The 19,049-nt window shown below is 43.8% G+C and overlaps 1 protein-coding gene across 1 annotated transcript in view; it reads right to left on the bottom strand.

Moving 5' to 3' along the window:
• filip1l (filamin A interacting protein 1-like) overlaps positions 1–19,049 on the bottom strand; it is a 77,499-nt gene that overhangs the window by 35,525 nt on the left and 22,925 nt on the right. The window contains exons 2-4 of the mRNA XM_056241361.1: positions 2,527–2,770; positions 808–981; positions 530–708 (exon numbers count right to left, since the gene is read on the bottom strand). Coding sequence (XP_056097336.1) covers positions 530–708; positions 808–981; positions 2,527–2,766 — 593 coding nt within the window. The 5' untranslated portion in view covers positions 2,767–2,770. The remainder of the gene's footprint in view (positions 1–529; positions 709–807; positions 982–2,526; positions 2,771–19,049) is intronic.

Raw genomic sequence — 19,049 nt, 5'->3', positions numbered from 1 at the left:
CTGACCAATTAACTGAATAACATCAGAGCGCTCAGAAAGATTCAGATAAGACAAACGAGAGTTCAAATCAGCCAAGATTTTAGAATTTGGCAATCTACTCTGATCAATCTTAGAGACAGCAACAGCTCCTCCAGTCTCAGTAGATGGAGCAGTCAGTATAGCCAAGGCCTTGACCTCTGTAGACGCTGTTTGATTACGGTCAAAGTAAGGCTTGAGTAAATTAACTGTAGAGATGATTGCAAGACCAGAGAGAGCGAGAATGAGCATGTTTATTTACCAATTAACCAGTTATTTGCAGATGAGCAACTGCAACAAAACACAGATTAGAACACTCCCACATAACACTGACCTCTCTCTCTCTCCTGCTCCAGCAGGCCGGTGAACACTCACTCACACACACACACACACACACACACACACTCACACACACACACTCACCTCTCTCTCTCCTGCTCCAGCAGGCCGGTGAACACTCACTCACACACACACACACACACACACACACACACACACACACACACACACTCACCTCTCTCTCTCCTGCTCCAGCAGGCCGGTGAACTCGTCGCTCTTCCTCATGAAGTCGCTGTGGTTCCTCTTCTCGTGGTCCAGCCGGAGGAGAGTCTGTCGATGCGCCTGTTCCACCATCAGCAGCTGCTCCAGCATCCGCCGGTACGTCTCCCGCTGCCTCTCCACCAGCCTGTCCACCTGACACACACACACACACACGCTCAGAACACGGCCACGGCTGGACCTCACACACACTCAGAACACGGCCGCGCTGGACCTCAGAGCGCTGACACACACCTCGGCCATGGGCTTCTCGTAGACGTCCTCCTGCCAGCTGCCGCCCTGCTCCTGGAGGGCGTCTCTCTGAAGAGCCTTCAGCACCTGCGGCGGCGTCACGAACCCGTATCGGCCCTCCAGCACAGCCAGGTCCACTTTATCCGCTTTGAGGACCGTGATCACCTCGTCTCGGGCCTGTGATTGAAACACAGAAACTCTGTGAGATCACTGAGCTGAAGGGCTGAATATGAATATGCCTACAGCTATAATTTCTGTTGCTTTTATGCTGGTTTCATTTCATCAGCAGCTGTCTTGACTCTCTGCTTCGCCACCGTGAAAACGTCTCGGTTACGCATGTAACCCTAGTTCCCTGAAGAGGGAACTCGAGCTGCGTCGATACGCTGTGGGAACTCCCCTGCGCGATTGCGTCATAAAGCACGTATGGAATCAGTCCAATTGCGTGATGGAATGCCATGTGACGTCATCGACCAGGAAACTATAAGCACTCCTGAACCAAACAGCGCAAACTTCTGATAGGCTGAGGCAAGTCGATCACGGGCATGTCGGGAGTATGGCAGGGCGACGCAGCGTCTCGTTCCCTCTTCAGGGAACTAGGGTTACATACGTAACCAAGATGTTCCCTTTCAAGGGAACTCGAGCTGCGTTGAAATGCTGTGGGAATGCTAATACCCACGTCGCCATAAGAGCAAGTGTCCGTCTGCGTGAAGTCAGAGCGCACATTCAGACGAAAGCACCTGCGCCCCTCGAGTGGAGCTGAAGATCGTAGAACCTCATGATTGTGTGCGGTGAGGACCAGCCTGCCGCATCACGAACATCCTGGAGGGAAACCTCTGACAATAAAGCTTTAGAAGCAGCCACACTCCTAGTGGAGTGAGCTCAGCCAAAGCTGAAGGCTGACCAGCCGACTCGTAAGCAAGTGAGAGAGCCTCGACCACCCGCTCACTCATTCTCTGCTTAGATGCTGGGCACCCCTTCCTGGGTGACACAAAACATGCAAACGACTGTTCAGGTTTCCTCTACAGGGCAGCTCTGACGGGGCCGGCCAGAACGGGGCTATTAGCAGTAGACTGACCCCGTCCCGGCGAACCCTTTCCAGAACTCCTGGGAGTAGAGCAACCGGGGGAGATGCGTACAGACGTGAGAACCACTGTGGACAATGTGGTACGTTTTGCCCTAGGAGGATTTCTCCTGAGAGCGCAGAGCCCAGGCTTTCTGTGAGGGAGCGTGAGACGCGACGCTCTGCTTTTGCGGCGCCCGGTGTTGTGAGGAGCTGGTCGACGGCCGGACACATGAGGGAGGAGTGGCCAGAGTTTCTGGAACACCGCCGCCTGCTTTGTCTCTTCTTGAAACCTTTCGATGACCATGTTTACTGAGTCACCGAAGAGGCCAGCAGGGGAAAATGGGGCGTCCAGAAGGAAGATCTTTCCTCTCTCCATCATACCTGCAAGGTTTTTATTGCTTTCCCCCCTCACATATTTTGGTAATCATCATAAATTTGGTATCATTCGAAAGCTTAAACACTCAAAAAACTTTCTGTGAAAACTGAAAACCTTTCAAACCTTTCAGTGGCTCAAAATCTACTTCAAATTTGAAACACAACTTAGTTAGATGTGCAGCATGGCTTTGATTTTATCGCAATTTCCAAATTATTCAAAAGTCCAAATTATTTAGTAAAATATGAAATAATAAATGTTTATTTGAGTGCTGACAGAGCTTCACCTGCAGTTCTCCCTCCAGCATGCTGAGCAGGAACACGAGGTCATCCCGGGACAGATCGCGGCTCTTCCCGGCTCCGCTGCGCTCCCTGTGCGCTCGCCGTCGGCTCGGCTTGCTCTGGGCGGGGGGCGTGTCCTCGTGAGTGTGACACGCCCCCTCGCGCTCAGACGCCTGCCGCCGTGATCTGGGAGGCTCCGCCTTCACCGCGCCCTCCAGACTGTTGCTACGGGAACGCATGATCATGCACCTGCGGTGGGACACAAAGGATTGTGGGAAACGGCACAAAACTACGGTGGCCGAGACAGCTCAACGCGCTGCAACTGAAGCAAACACATGCAAATAGAGAAAAACGTGTGCAAATAGAAAAAAACACCAGCAAATTAAAAAAAAACATCTTCATCAGTTTCACAACACACGTGTGCTCCAAATAAGGAAACGCGCTGCAAAAGTTCACAACACAACCAAATACAGAAAACACGCTGCAAATAACACAGACCACAACGGAAATGTTTCCAGGGGAACCAAATAAGTGACGAACCCGGCCGAGACGTGCTTATTGCTCGTGAGCTTCCCTATGCCATACTCCCTTCGAAGGGCAGATTGCAGAGCCCTTTTGGAGTGAGCAAGGCTCTAGTGTGCTGTTAGGCAGCCGTGTGGAGCGCACTTGATGAAGGGAGCAACTAAAGACAACGTGGGATGTTCCCATGACAACGCAGCACGGTCCATCAGCTGGTCTTACACAGAAATATGATGCTGTTAACATAACGGATGCAAATACATTTTTATTTTTAGTTTACAAAAAAAGCTTTTAAAATATGCGTTATATATCTGTGTCTCAACTTTAAAATGTTGGACCCTACATTACCTAACATTTCTTACGAAACTTTTCTTTATGAAAATGTAATAACATGAAACAATTTGTACAGTGTAACTGATGTAACTTATAGATAAATATCTTTCCTTCATGGTTTTCTTCTTTATCTTTTTTATTTATTTATTTTAGTTTCCAGCTCATTGTTCTTTTCTCATTTGTATTCTGATGACATTGAACATATTGTTAATACATTTTGTACATTGTATACAAGTTGTATGTCATAAAAAATGTAATCTCTGTATGTTTTACACAAACAAATAAATAAATAAATAAAGTATAATTTTAAGCTGTAAGAACCAGCACGCATAGATTTATGGACATCTATGCCAGCACGTCCCAGCCGGGTTCGTCACTTATTTGGTTCCCCTGGAAACATTTCCGTTGTGCTCTGTGTTATTTGCAGCGCGTTTATGTATTTGGTTGTGTTGTGAGTATTTGGAGCACACGTGTGTTGTGAAACTGATGAAGATGTTTTCTTAATTTGCAGGTGTTTTTTTTATTTGCACGCGTTGTTTTCTATTTGCATGTGTTTTCTTCAGTTGCAGCGCGTTGAGCTCTCTCGGCCACCGTACAAAACACATCAAATACGAACTTTTGTAGAAGTTTGTTTGAAGTTTGTAGATGTCCTCCATTAGAAACATGATAGATGTAAAGCCAAGAAAATGTGCATAGAAGTGTAATTTCACAGGTAGAGTTAGTGCTTCATCTTCATATAAAAACAACAGAAGTGTGTGAACTGTGTGTTTGAACAGCGTGTTCAGACTGATCCATCAATAATGCACACACAGTGATGTCATCTCTTACACACACGCACACACACACACACACACTCTCACACACCTTCTCACACACACACACACACTCATACACACACACACACACGGTGATGTCATCTCTCTCTCACACACACACACACACAAATTCAGTGAATGAATCAGTCATGATGTAATTTATAAAAGCTGTGGATCTGCTTGAACTTGCAGGACAAACAACATCAGTCATGAAACTGGATCTGCTTCTGTGGAGCCGAACTCGTTTCATCACTGGTGAACTTTACACAGTTATTGAGCCGAACTCGTTTCATCACTGGTGAACTTTACACAGTTATTGAGCCGAACTCGTTTCATCACTGGTGAACTTTACACTGTTATTGAGCCGAACTCGTTTCATAACTGGTGAACTTTACACTGTTATTGAGCCGAACTCGTTTCATCACTGGTGAACTTTACACAGTTATTGAGCCGAACTCGTTTCATCACTGGTGAACTTTACACAGTTATTGAGCCGAACTCGTTTCATCACTGGTGAACTTTACACTGTTATTGAGCCGAACTCGTTTCATCACTGGTGAACTTTACACTGTTATTGAGCCGAACTCGTTTCATCACTGGTGAACTTTACACTGTTATTGAGCCGAACTCGTTTCATCACTGGTGAACTTTACACTGTTATTGAGCCGAACTCGTTTCATCACTGGTGAACTTTACACAGTTATTGAGCCGAACTCGTTTCATCACTGGTGAACTTTACACTGTTATTGAGCCGAACTCGTTTCATCACTGGTGAACTTTACACAGTTATTGAGCCGAACTCGTTTCATCACTGGTGAACTTTACACAGTTATTGAGCCGAACTCGTTTCATCACTGGTGAACTTTACACAGTTATTGAGCCGAACTCGTTTCATCACTGGTGAACTTTACACAGTTATTGAGCCGAACTCGTTTCATCACTGGTGAACTTTACACAGTTATTGAGCCGAACTCGTTTCATCACTGGTGAACTTTACACAGTTATTGAGCCGAACTCGTTTCATCACTGGTGAACTTTACACTGTTATTGAGCCAAACTCGTTTCATCACTGGTGAACTTTACACAGTTATTGAGCCGAACTCGTTTCATCACTGGTGAACTTTACACAGTTATTGAGCCGAACTCGTTTCATCACTGGTGAACTTTACACAGTTATTGAGCCGAACTCGTTTCATCACTGGTGAACTTTACACAGTTATTGAGCCGAACTCGTTTCATCACTGGTGAACTTTACACAGTTATTGAGCCGAACTCGTTTCATCACTGGTGAACTTTACAGTGTTATTGAGCCGAACTCGTTTCATCACTGGTGAACTTTACACAGTTATTGAGCCGAACTCGTTTCATCACTGGTGAACTTTACACAGTTATTGAGCCGAACTCGTTTCATCACTGGTGAACTTTACACAGTTATTGAGCCGAACTCGTTTCATCACTGGTGAACTTTACACAGTTATTGAGCCGAACTCGTTTCATCACTGGTGAACTTTACACAGTTATTGAGCCGAACTCGTTTCATCACTGGTGAACTTTACACAGTTATTGAGCCGAACTCGTTTCATCACTGGTGAACTTTACACAGTTATTGAGCCGAACTCGTTTCATCACTGGTGAACTTTACACAGTTATTGAGCCGAACTCGTTTCATCACTGGTGAACTTTACACAGTTATTGAGCCGAACTCGTTTCATCACTGGTGAACTTTACACTGTTATTGAGCCGAACTCGTTTCATAACTGGTGAACTTTACACTGTTATTGAGCCGAACTCGTTTCATCACTGGTGAACTTTACACAGTTATTGAGCCGAACTCGTTTCATCACTGGTGAACTTTACACAGTTATTGAGCCGAACTCGTTTCATCACTGGTGAACTTTACACTGTTATTGAGCCGAACTCGTTTCATCACTGGTGAACTTTACACAGTTATTGAGCCGAACTCGTTTCATCACTGGTGAACTTTACACTGTTATTGAGCCGAACTCGTTTCATCACTGGTGAACTTTACACTGTTATTGAGCCGAACTCGTTTCATCACTGGTGAACTTTACACAGTTATTGAGCCGAACTCGTTTCATCACTGGTGAACTTTACACAGTTATTGAGCCGAACTCGTTTCATCACTGGTGAACTTTACACAGTTATTGAGCCGAACTCGTTTCATCACTGGTGAACTTTACACAGTTATTGAGCCGAACTCGTTTCATCACTGGTGAACTTTACACAGTTATTGAGCCGAACTCGTTTCATCACTGGTGAACTTTACACAGTTATTGAGCCGAACTCGTTTCATCACTGGTGAACTTTACACAGTTATTGAGCCGAACTCGTTTCATCACTGGTGAACTTTACACAGTTATTGAGCCGAACTCGTTTCATCACTGGTGAACTTTACACTGTTATTGAGCCGAACTCGTTTCATCACTGGTGAACTTTACACTGTTATTGAGCCGAACTCGTTTCATCACTGGTGAACTTTACACAGTTATTGAGCCGAACTCGTTTCATCACTGGTGAACTTTACACTGTTATTGAGCCGAACTCGTTTCATCACTGGTGAACTTTACACTGTTATTGAGCCGAACTCGTTTCATCACTGGTGAACTTTACACTGTTATTGAGCCGAACTCGTTTCATCACTGGTGAACTTTACACTGTTATTGAGCCGAACTCGTTTCATCACTGGTGAACTTTACACAGTTATTGAGCCGAACTCGTTTCATCACTGGTGAACTTTACACAGTTATTGAGCCGAACTCGTTTCATCACTGGTGAACTTTACACTGTTATTGAGCCGAACTCGTTTCATCACTGGTGAACTTTACACAGTTATTGAGCCGAACTCGTTTCATCACTGGTGAACTTTACACAGTTATTGAGCCGAACTCGTTTCATCAATTTACACTGTTATTGAGCCGAACTCGTTTCATCACTGGTGAACTTTACACAGTTATTGAGCCGAACTCGTTTCATCACTGGTGAACTTTACACTGTTATTGAGCCGAACTCGTTTCATCACTGGTGAACTTTACACTGTTATTGAGCCGAACTCGTTTCATCACTGGTGAACTTTACACAGTTATTGAGCCGAACTCGTTTCATCACTGGTGAACTTTACACTGTTATTGAGCCGAACTCGTTTCATCACTGGTGAACTTTACACAGTTATTGAGCCGAACTCGTTTCATCACTGGTGAACTTTACACAGTTATTGAGCCGAACTCGTTTCATCACTGGTGAACTTTACACTGTTATTGAGCCGAACTCGTTTCATCACTGGTGAACTTTACACTGTTATTGAGCCGAACTCGTTTCATCACTGGTGAACTTTACACAGTTATTGAGCCGAACTCGTTTCATCACTGGTGAACTTTACACAGTTATTGAGCCGAACTCGTTTCATCACTGGTGAACTTTACACAGTTATTGAGCCGAACTCGTTTCATCACTGGTGAACTTTACACAGTTATTGAGCCGAACTCGTTTCATCACTGGTGAACTTTACACAGTTATTGAGCCGAACTCGTTTCATCACTGGTGAACTTTACACTGTTATTGAGCCGAACTCGTTTCATCACTGGTGAACTTTACACAGTTATTGATCCGAACTCGTTTCATCACTGGTGAACTTTACACTGTTATTGAGCCGAACTCGTTTCATCACTGGTGAACTTTACACAGTTATTGAGCCGAACTCGTTTCATCACTGGTGAACTTTACACAGTTATTGAGCCGAACTCGTTTCATCACTGGTGAACTTTACACAGTTATTGAGCCGAACTCGTTTCATCACTGGTGAACTTTACACAGTTATTGAGCCGAACTCGTTTCATCACTGGTGAACTTTACTCTGTTATTGAGCCGAACTCGTTTCATCACTGGTGAACTTTACACAGTTATTGAGCCGAACTCGTTTCATCACTGGTGAACTTTACACAGTTATTGAGCCGAACTCGTTTCATCACTGGTGAACTTTACCCAGTTATTGAGCCGAACTCGTTTCATCACTGGTGAACTTTACCCAGTTATTGAGCCGAACTCGTTTCATCACTGGTGAACTTTACCCAGTTATTGAGCCGAACTCGTTTCATCACTGGTGAACTTTACCCAGTTATTGAGCCGAACTCGTTTCATCACTGGTGAACTTTACCCAGTTATTGAGCCGAACTCGTTTCATCACTGGTGAACTTTACACTGTTATTGAGCCGAACTCGTTTCATCACTGGTGAACTTTACACAGTTATTGAGCCGAACTCGTTTCATCACTGGTGAACTTTACACTGTTATTGAGCCGAACTCGTTTCATCACTGGTGAACTTTACACTGTTATTGAGCCGAACTCGTTTCATCACTGGTGAACTTTACAGTGTTATTGAGCCGAACTCGTTTCATCACTGGTGAACTTTACACAGTTATTGAGCCGAACTCGTTTCATCACTGGTGAACTTTACACAGTTATTGAGCCGAACTCGTTTCATCACTGGTGAACTTTACACAGTTATTGAGCCGAACTCGTTTCATCACTGGTGAACTTTACACAGTTATTGAGCCGAACTCGTTTCATCACTGGTGAACTTTACACAGTTATTGAGCCGAACTCGTTTCATCACTGGTGAACTTTACACAGTTATTGAGCCGAACTCGTTTCATCACTGGTGAACTTTACACAGTTATTGAGCCGAACTCGTTTCATCACTGGTGAACTTTACACTGTTATTGAGCCGAACTCGTTTCATCACTGGTGAACTTTACAGTGTTATTGAGCCGAACTCGTTTCATCACTGGTGAACTTTACACAGTTATTGAGCCGAACTCGTTTCATCACTGGTGAACTTTACACTGTTATTGAGCCGAACTCGTTTCATCACTGGTGAACTTTACACAGTTATTGAGCCGAACTCGTTTCATCACTGGTGAACTTTACACAGTTATTGAGCCGAACTCGTTTCATCACTGGTGAACTTTACACTGTTATTGAGCCGAACTCGTTTCATCACTGGTGAACTTTACACTGTTATTGAGCCGAACTCGTTTCATCACTGGTGAACTTTACACAGTTATTGAGCCGAACTCGTTTCATCACTGGTGAACTTTACACAGTTATTGAGCCGAACTCGTTTCATCACTGGTGAACTTTACACAGTTATTGAGCCGAACTCGTTTCATCATTGGTGAACTTTACACAGTTATTGAGCCGAACTCGTTTCATCACTGGTGAACTTTACACAGTTATTGAGCCGAACTCGTTTCATCACTGGTGAACTTTACACTGTTATTGAGCCGAACTCGTTTCATCACTGGTGAACTTTACACAGTTATTGATCCGAACTCGTTTCATCACTGGTGAACTTTACACTGTTATTGAGCCGAACTCGTTTCATCACTGGTGAACTTTACACAGTTATTGAGCCGAACTCGTTTCATCACTGGTGAACTTTACACAGTTATTGAGCCGAACTCGTTTCATCACTGGTGAACTTTACACAGTTATTGAGCCGAACTCGTTTCATCACTGGTGAACTTTACACAGTTATTGAGCCGAACTCGTTTCATCACTGGTGAACTTTACTCTGTTATTGAGCCGAACTCGTTTCATCACTGGTGAACTTTACACAGTTATTGAGCCGAACTCGTTTCATCACTGGTGAACTTTACACAGTTATTGAGCCGAACTCGTTTCATCACTGGTGAACTTTACACAGTTATTGAGCCGAACTCGTTTCATCACTGGTGAACTTTACCCAGTTATTGAGCCGAACTCGTTTCATCACTGGTGAACTTTACCCAGTTATTGAGCCGAACTCGTTTCATCACTGGTGAACTTTACCCAGTTATTGAGCCGAACTCGTTTCATCACTGGTGAACTTTACCCAGTTATTGAGCCGAACTCGTTTCATCACTGGTGAACTTTACACTGTTATTGAGCCGAACTCGTTTCATCACTGGTGAACTTTACACAGTTATTGAGCCGAACTCGTTTCATCACTGGTGAACTTTACACTGTTATTGAGCCGAACTCGTTTCATCACTGGTGAACTTTACACTGTTATTGAGCCGAACTCGTTTCATCACTGGTGAACTTTACAGTGTTATTGAGCCGAACTCGTTTCATCACTGGTGAACTTTACACAGTTATTGAGCCGAACTCGTTTCATCACTGGTGAACTTTACACAGTTATTGAGCCGAACTCGTTTCATCACTGGTGAACTTTACACAGTTATTGAGCCGAACTCGTTTCATCACTGGTGAACTTTACACAGTTATTGAGCCGAACTCGTTTCATCACTGGTGAACTTTACACAGTTATTGAGCCGAACTCGTTTCATCACTGGTGAACTTTACACAGTTATTGAGCCGAACTCGTTTCATCACTGGTGAACTTTACACAGTTATTGAGCCGAACTCGTTTCATCACTGGTGAACTTTACACAGTTATTGAGCCGAACTCGTTTCATCACTGGTGAACTTTACACAGTTATTGAGCCGAACTCGTTTCATCACTGGTGAACTTTACACTGTTATTGAGCCGAACTCGTTTCATAACTGGTGAACTTTACACTGTTATTGAGCCGAACTCGTTTCATAACTGGTGAACTTTACACAGTTATTGAGCCGAACTCGTTTCATCACTGGTGAACTTTACACAGTTATTGAGCCGAACTCGTTTCATCACTGGTGAACTTTACACTGTTATTGAGCCGAACTCGTTTCATCACTGGTGAACTTTACACAGTTATTGAGCCGAACTCGTTTCATCACTGGTGAACTTTACACTGTTATTGAGCCGAACTCGTTTCATCACTGGTGAACTTTACACAGTTATTGAGCCAAACTCGTTTCATCACTGGTGAACTTTACACAGTTATTGAGCCAAACTCGTTTCATCACTGGTGAACTTTACACAGTTATTGAGCCGAACTCGTTTCATCACTGGTGAACTTTACAGTTATTGAGCCGAACTCGTTTCATCAGTGGTGAACTTTACACAGTTATTGAGCCGAACTCGTTTCATCACTGGTGAACTTTACACAGTTATTGAGCCGAACTCGTTTCATCACTGGTGAACTTTACAGTTATTGAGCCGAACTCGTTTCATCACTGGTGAACTTTACACAGTTATTGAGCCGAACTCGTTTCATCACTGGTGAACTTTACACAGTTATTGAGCCGAACTCGTTTCATCACTGGTGAACTTTACACAGTTATTGAGCCGAACTCGTTTCATCACTGGTGAACTTTACACAGTTATTGAGCCGAACTCGTTTCATCACTGGTGAACTTTACACTGTTATTGAGCCGAACTCGTTTTATCACTGGTGAACTTTACACTGTTATTGAGCCGAACTCGTTTCATCACTGGTGAACTTTACACTGTTATTGAGCCGAACTCGTTTCATCACTGGTGAACTTTACACTGTTATTGAGCCGAACTCGTTTCATCACTGGTGAACTTTACACTGTTATTGAGCCGAACTCGTTTCATCACTGGTGAACTTTACACAGTTATTGAGCCGAACTCGTTTCATCACTGGTGAACTTTACACAGTTATTGAGCCGAACTCGTTTCATCACTGGTGAACTTTACACAGTTATTGAGCCGAACTCGTTTCATCACTGGTGAACTTTACAGTTATTGAGCCGAACTCGTTTCATCACTGGTGAACTTTACACAGTTATTGAGCCGAACTCGTTTCATCACTGGTGAACTTTACACAGTTATTGAGCCGAACTCGTTTCATCACTGGTGAACTTTACACAGTTATTGAGCCAAACTCGTTTCATCACTGGTGAACTTTACACAGTTATTGAGCCAAACTCGTTTCATCACTGGTGAACTTTACACAGTTATTGAGCCAAACTCGTTTCATCACTGGTGAACTTTACAGTTATTGAGCCGAACTCGTTTCATCAGTGGTGAACTTTACACAGTTATTGAGCCGAACTCGTTTCATCACTGGTGAACTTTACACAGTTATTGAGCCGAACTCGTTTCATCACTGGTGAACTTTACAGTTATTGAGCCGAACTCGTTTCATCACTGGTGAACTTTACACAGTTATTGAGCCGAATTCGTTTCATCACTGGTGAACTTTACACAGTTATTGAGCTGAACTCGTTTCATCACTGGTGAACTTTACACAGTTATTGAGCCGAACTCGTTTCATCACTGGTGAACTTTACACTGTTATTGAGCCGAACTCGTTTCATCACTGGTGAACTTTACACTGTTATTGAGCCGAACTCGTTTCATCACTGGTGAACTTTACACAGTTATTGAGCCGAACTCGTTTCATCACTGGTGAACTTTACACTGTTATTGAGCCGAACTCGTTTCATCACTGGTGAACTTTACACAGTTATTGAGCCGAACTCGTTTCATCACTGGTGAACTTTACACAGTTATTGAGCCGAACTCGTTTCATCACTGGTGAACTTTACACAGTTATTGAGCCGAACTCGTTTCATCACTGGTGAACTTTACACAGTTATTGAGCCGAACTCGTTTCATCACTGGTGAACTTTACACAGTTATTGAGCCGAACTCGTTTCATCACTGGTGAACTTTACACAGTTATTGAGCCGAACTCGTTTCATCACTGGTGAACTTTACACTGTTATTGAGCCGAACTCGTTTCATCACTGGTGAACTTTACACTGTTATTGAGCCGAACTCGTTTCATCACTGGTGAACTTTACACAGTTATTGAGCCGAACTCGTTTCATCACTGGCGAACTTTACACAGTTATTGAGCCGAACTCGTTTCATCACTGGTGAACTTTACACAGTTATTGAGCCGAACTCGTTTCATCACTGGTGAACTTTACACAGTTATTGAGCCGAACTCGTTTCATCACTGGTGAACTTTACACAGTTATTGAGCCGAACTCGTTTCATCATTGGTGAACTTTACACAGTAAAGTTTGTCTCATATCTGATGAAGTTTATCATTAAGTATTTTCCTATTTTTCACTTTGAAGCTGCGTTCAATACTGTTAAATATCGTGGCCACCCGGTGAAAACTACTCATATACACTCACCTAAAGGATTATTAGGAACACCTGTTCAATTTCTCATTAATGCAATTATCTAATCAACCAATCACATGGCAGTTGCTTCAATGCATTTAGGAGTGTGGTCCAGGTCAAGACAATCTCCTGAACTCCAAACTGAATGTCAGAATGGGAAAGAGTATTTCTGTTGAGACATTCAGATGGTAGAGTCAGAATTTGGCGTAAACAGAATGAGAACATGGATCCATCATGCCTTGTTACCACTGTGCAGGCTGGTGGTGGTGGTGTAATGGTGTGGGGGATGTTTTCTTGGCACACTTTAGGCCCCTTAGTGCCAATTGGGCATCGTTTAAATGCCACGGCCTACCTGAGCATTGTTTCTGACCATGTCCATCCCTTTATGGCCACCATGTACCCATCCTCTGATGGCTACTTCCAGCAGGATAATGCTCCATGTCTCAAAGCTCGAATCATTTCAAATTGGTTTCTTGAACATGACAATGAGTTCACTGTACTAAAATGGCCCCCACAGTCACCAGATCTCAACCCAATAGAGCAGCGGTTCCCAAACATTTTTTCCTGCGCACCCCCTTCTATGTCCCAACCGGGTTGGCGCACCCCCAATCCCCACTTCAAAAAAAAAAAAATGCAACAAAGCTTTGTTTTATCGCCCAATAAAGACCTATAATGTTTAATCATGCGCTAATAACCAGAACACGCATGACAATAACAACATCAACAAAGTTTCAATATAATGCAACAAAGCTACGCACAAGGTTCCACTTTAACCCTTTCACACGTAAATTAAAAATATTTTAACTGACCCCACAGCGTGAGTTTTTCAAGGCGACCGTTATTTAGAACTTGTCACTTTAATGTTTCCATGGTGACGCGTCATTGCTTGTCACGTGACACAACGCAACCACAACACAGCGCTGAATGAATGATGATCTGCTTTTATGTAATTTTTCCTTTTTTATCAAAAATATTCACAAATGTATTAGCAATAGCATGAAACACTGATATTCCGATTGTCAAATATGTGCAAGTGGATGTGTTTTATTGTTCAAACACCTTCATAACGATCGTTAGTTTGTGCCACAGTTCAGAGAATCGGATCTGTTGGATTTACAACACGTGACGTCAATTCCTCCACTTCTCACGAAATACATGAAAGTAAGAGGCCGGTGAACTGGGAGAAGAATAGGGTAAAATGTGAAGCTACGTATACAATGTGTATCTGATATGAATAAAACGTGTCGTCTTATTATAATGAAAAGGATTAATATTGCCGCTTCCATAGAAATCAGCAAAATCAAAATCATTGTTTTGCTAGTACTTATGTGTATTTAAATGTCTGAAACCTAAAATAAACATTATGTGGTTGAAAACACTCAATGGTTGTGATATGACAGCACTGGCTCAGCGCCAGCCAACGCGCAACAGCACATGTGTCACGTTACCGGCTGCAGTGCAGAGCAGTGCGTAGAAGACAGCAGCTGTTTTCAACGTTTCTATCAAAAACTAATAAATTATAGTTTTTTTATTTAAAATAAAACCCATTACAAAGGAAATGTTTACTGTTCATACTACTGTTCAAGTAATCCCACTTACAAAACAGACCGCCATTACATTTTTCCTCTCGCGCACCCCCTGGTGGCAGCTCGCGTACCACACTTTGGGAATCCCTGCAATAGAGCATCTTTGGGATGTGGTGGAACGGGAGCTTCGTGCCCTGGATGTGCATCCCACAAATCTCCATCAACTGCAAGATGCTATCCTATCAATATGGGCCAACATTTCTAAAGAATGCTTTCAGCACCTTGTTGAATCAATGCCACGAAGAATTAAGGCAGTTCTTAAGGTGAAAGGAGGTCAAACACAGTATTAGTGTGGTGTTCCTAATAATCCTTTAGGTGAGTGTATATTTCCCATAAACCCTGAAAACACACATCTAATCTAATCACTAATACTGTAAATCCAGATTTCTGAAATGTATTTCTTGTATAGACATCATGAATGCAAGTATAGATCATCATCACTACAAGTAGTGCATTTCAATAAGCTTTTTTGTTTCAAAAACATTTGGCATAATTTTTCTTCCATATCATTAGTTTATATTCTATCATGTGTTTGTTTGAATGGATTGATTTCTCTCTTCAGAGGCAGAGGAACTGAACTGAGGGTCAAAGGTCAAACCCTCCCAAATATGAGCTGACCTCAGATCAGATGACATCATCGCTGCACAGGGGTCAAAAGGTGACACACACACACACACACACATTCCAAAAGGCTGATGTCATTCAGAAGAGAGAGAGAGAGAGAGACACACACAAACTCTGACATACACACACACACTCTCTCTCTCTCTCTCTCTCTCTCTCTCTCTCTCTCTCACACACACACACACACACACACACACACACTCACACAGACATACACACACACACACACGCTAACACACACACTCACACACACACACACACACACACACACTAACACACTCACACAAACAGACATACACACACACACACACACTAACACACACACACACATGACAGAGTCACTGTGTCACGTCTGAGAACACTAGAAACCACGTCTGAGATTAAGCTAATCCAGTAATCCAGAGACGGCGCGCCGCTTACCGAAAACACCAGCGCGTTCCAGCAGCTTTACTTTAGTAGGAACACATCATAATAACTGAGCTGTAGATCATCAGCGCCTCGTTTACGCGTGTGAACCCGACGGACCCACGAGAGTTTCTCACTAACCAAACAATACACTCATATCAATGAGTTATGAAGATGAATTCAGCAATAGTGAAGGATTTAAAACAGATTTATTTGAATAACGGCGATTTCTTTATCTCTGTGAAGCTTCTCCGATGATGAACTCATGAAGATCAACTCCAGCACAGCGACTCTAGCGACTCTAACGACTCTAGCGATTCTAGCGACGCTAACGACTTTAGGGACTCTAGCGATGCTAATGACTCTAGGGACGCTAACGACTCTAACGACTCTAGCGACGCTAACGACTCTAGCGGCGCTAACGACTCTAGCGACGCTAACGACTCTAACGACTCTAGCGACGCTAACGACTCTAGCGACGCTAACGACTCTAGCGACGTTTACGACTCTAGCGATGCTAGCGACTCTAGCGACTCTAGCGACGCTAACGACTCTAGCGATGCTAGCGACTCTAGCGACGTTTACGACTCTAGCGATGCTAGCGACTCTAGCGACTCTAGCGACGCTAACGACTCTAGCGACGCTAACGACTCTAACGACTCTAGCGACTCTAGCGACGCTAACGACTCTAGCGACGCTAACGACTCTAACGACTCTAGCGATGCTAGCGACTCTAGCGACTCTAACGACTCTAGCGACTCTAGCGACTCTAGCGACGCTAACGACTCTAGCGATGCTAGCGACTCTAGCGACTCTAACGACTCTAACGACTCTAGCGACTCTAGCGACTCTAGCGACTCTAGCGACGCTAACGACTCTAAAGACTCTAGCGACGCTAACGACTCTAGCGACGCTAACGACTCTAACGACGCTAGCGACGCTAACGACTCTAACGACTCTAGCGACGCTAACGACTCTAGCGACGCTAACGATTCTAACGACTCTAGCGACTCTAGCGACGCTAACGACTCTAACGACTAGCGACGCTAACGACTCTAACGACTCTAGCGACGCTAACGACTCTAACGACTCTAGCGACGCTAACGACTCTAACGACTCTAGCGACGCTAACGACTCTTACGACTCTAACGACTCTAGTGACGCTAACGACTCTTACGACTCTAACGACTCTAGCGACGCTAACGACGCTAACGACTCTAACGACTCTTACGACTCTAACGACTCGAACGACTCTAGCGACGCTGACGACTCTAACGACTCTAGCGACGCTAACGACTCTTACGACTCTAACGACTCTAGCGACGCTAACGACTCTAACGACTCTAACGACTCTAACGACTCTTACGACTCTAGCGACGCTAACGACTCTAACGACTCTAGCGACGCTAACGACTCTAACGACTCTAGCGACGCTAACGACTCTAACGACTCTAACGACGCTAACGACTCTAACGACTCTAGCGACGCTAACAACTCTAACGACTCTAGCGACGCTAACGACTCTAACGACGCTAACGACTCTAGCGATGCTAACGACTCTAACGACGCTAACGACTCTAACGACGCTAACGACTCTAACGACTCTAGCGATGCTAATGACTCTAACACACCCAGAGGAATGAAGACTACAACAATCTGTCCCATAAAGCCCTGAAAATAAACTTTTTGATTTTAGTTATTCTTTATTTTAAATCTTACTAGGATGACTTTAGCTTGCTTGCTTATATTTAGTATATGTGCATATTTAATGACTATATCATCGTCCACAATCACACACACGACACATACACTCACACACACACACACCAGCAGATGGCAGGAATGAGTCAAATCCTTCTATTGCTGATGTGTGCGATTTAAGATGTGTGTGTGTGTGTGTGTGTGTGTGTGTGTGTGTGTGTGTGTGTGTGTGTGTGTGTGTGTGTGTGTGTGTGTGTGTGTGTGTGTGTGTGTGTGTGTGTGTGTGTGAGTGTGTAAGTGTGTGTGAGTGTGTAAGTGTGTGTGAGTGTGTAAGCATGTGTATGTGCATGCATGTAAGTTTGTAAGTGTGTCTGTGTGAGTTTGTAAGTGTGTGTGTTCATATCAGAATACTGTACCAATAAGACTCATCACAAATAGAAAACTGCGTGTCGTTCACACACACACACACACACACACACACACACACACACACACACACACACACACACACACACACAGTAAGATCTACAGTCGTCAGAATGTGCTGTAAACACTGTCTCCCATAATGCACTGCACATGTCCTACACATCAGCTGTTTAACTCTGACATCAGATTCATAAGGAAGATCGAACAGCCTTTTCATATGTGAGATCATAACTGATGTTCAGTCCCAGCTTCACGCATGAGCTCATTATGGGAACGCTACTTCTGAATGTTCTGAAACAAGCAGCAACATTTAAAAATGTGAAACGAACATCCATCTAAAACGTTTCAGAAAAAGCGTTCAAACATTTTGAAAAACATTCTTAGGAAACTTTGAATGAACGTTGTAATAATGTGTGTGAACTCCTCATACAGGAGCTCTGTTCCTCTCATCGATCATGAACACGCCTGTGTGTAATTACTCACCGCTCTGTGCAATCACTGAGAGACTCACTAATTAATGCCAGTAATTAAAACATGAGCTGTTAATTAACGCATGTGTAAATGAGCAGGTGCAACAGGAGCAGTCACACTTCAGGTGTGTGTGTGTGTGTAGCTGGTGTTCTGTGTGTCTGGTGTGTGTGTGTGTGTGTAGCTGGTGTTCTGTGTGTCTGGTGTGTGTGTGTGTATAGCTGGTGTTCTGTGTGTCTGGTGTGTGTGTGTGTGTAGCTGGTGTTCTGTGTGTCTGGTGTGTGTGTGTGTGTGTAGCTGGTGTTCTGTGTGTCTCGTGTGTGTGTGTGTGTGTAGCTGGTGTTCTGTGTGTCTGGTGTGTGTGTGTGTGTAGCTGGTGTTCTGTGTGTCTGGTGTGTGTGTGTGTGTAGCTGGTGTTCTGTGTGTCTGGTGTGTGTGTGTGTGTAGCTGGTGTTCTGTGTGTCTGGTGTGTGTGTGTGTATAGCTGGTGTTCTGTGTGTCTGGTGTGTGTGTGTGTGTAGCTGGTGTTCTGTGTGTCTGGTGTGTGTGTGTGTGTGTATAGCTGGTGTTCTGTGTGTCTGGTGTGTGTGTGTGTGTGTGTG

The sequence above is a fragment of the Rhinichthys klamathensis genome, unplaced genomic scaffold, assembly GCF_029890125.1.
Source record: "Rhinichthys klamathensis goyatoka isolate OS25496 unplaced genomic scaffold, OSU_Roscu_1.1 h1tg000638l_1, whole genome shotgun sequence".
Lineage (NCBI taxonomy): Eukaryota > Metazoa > Chordata > Actinopteri > Cypriniformes > Leuciscidae > Rhinichthys > Rhinichthys klamathensis.
Note: the sequence above shows the minus strand (reverse complement) of the source record. Positions and strands in the feature narration are given on the sequence as shown.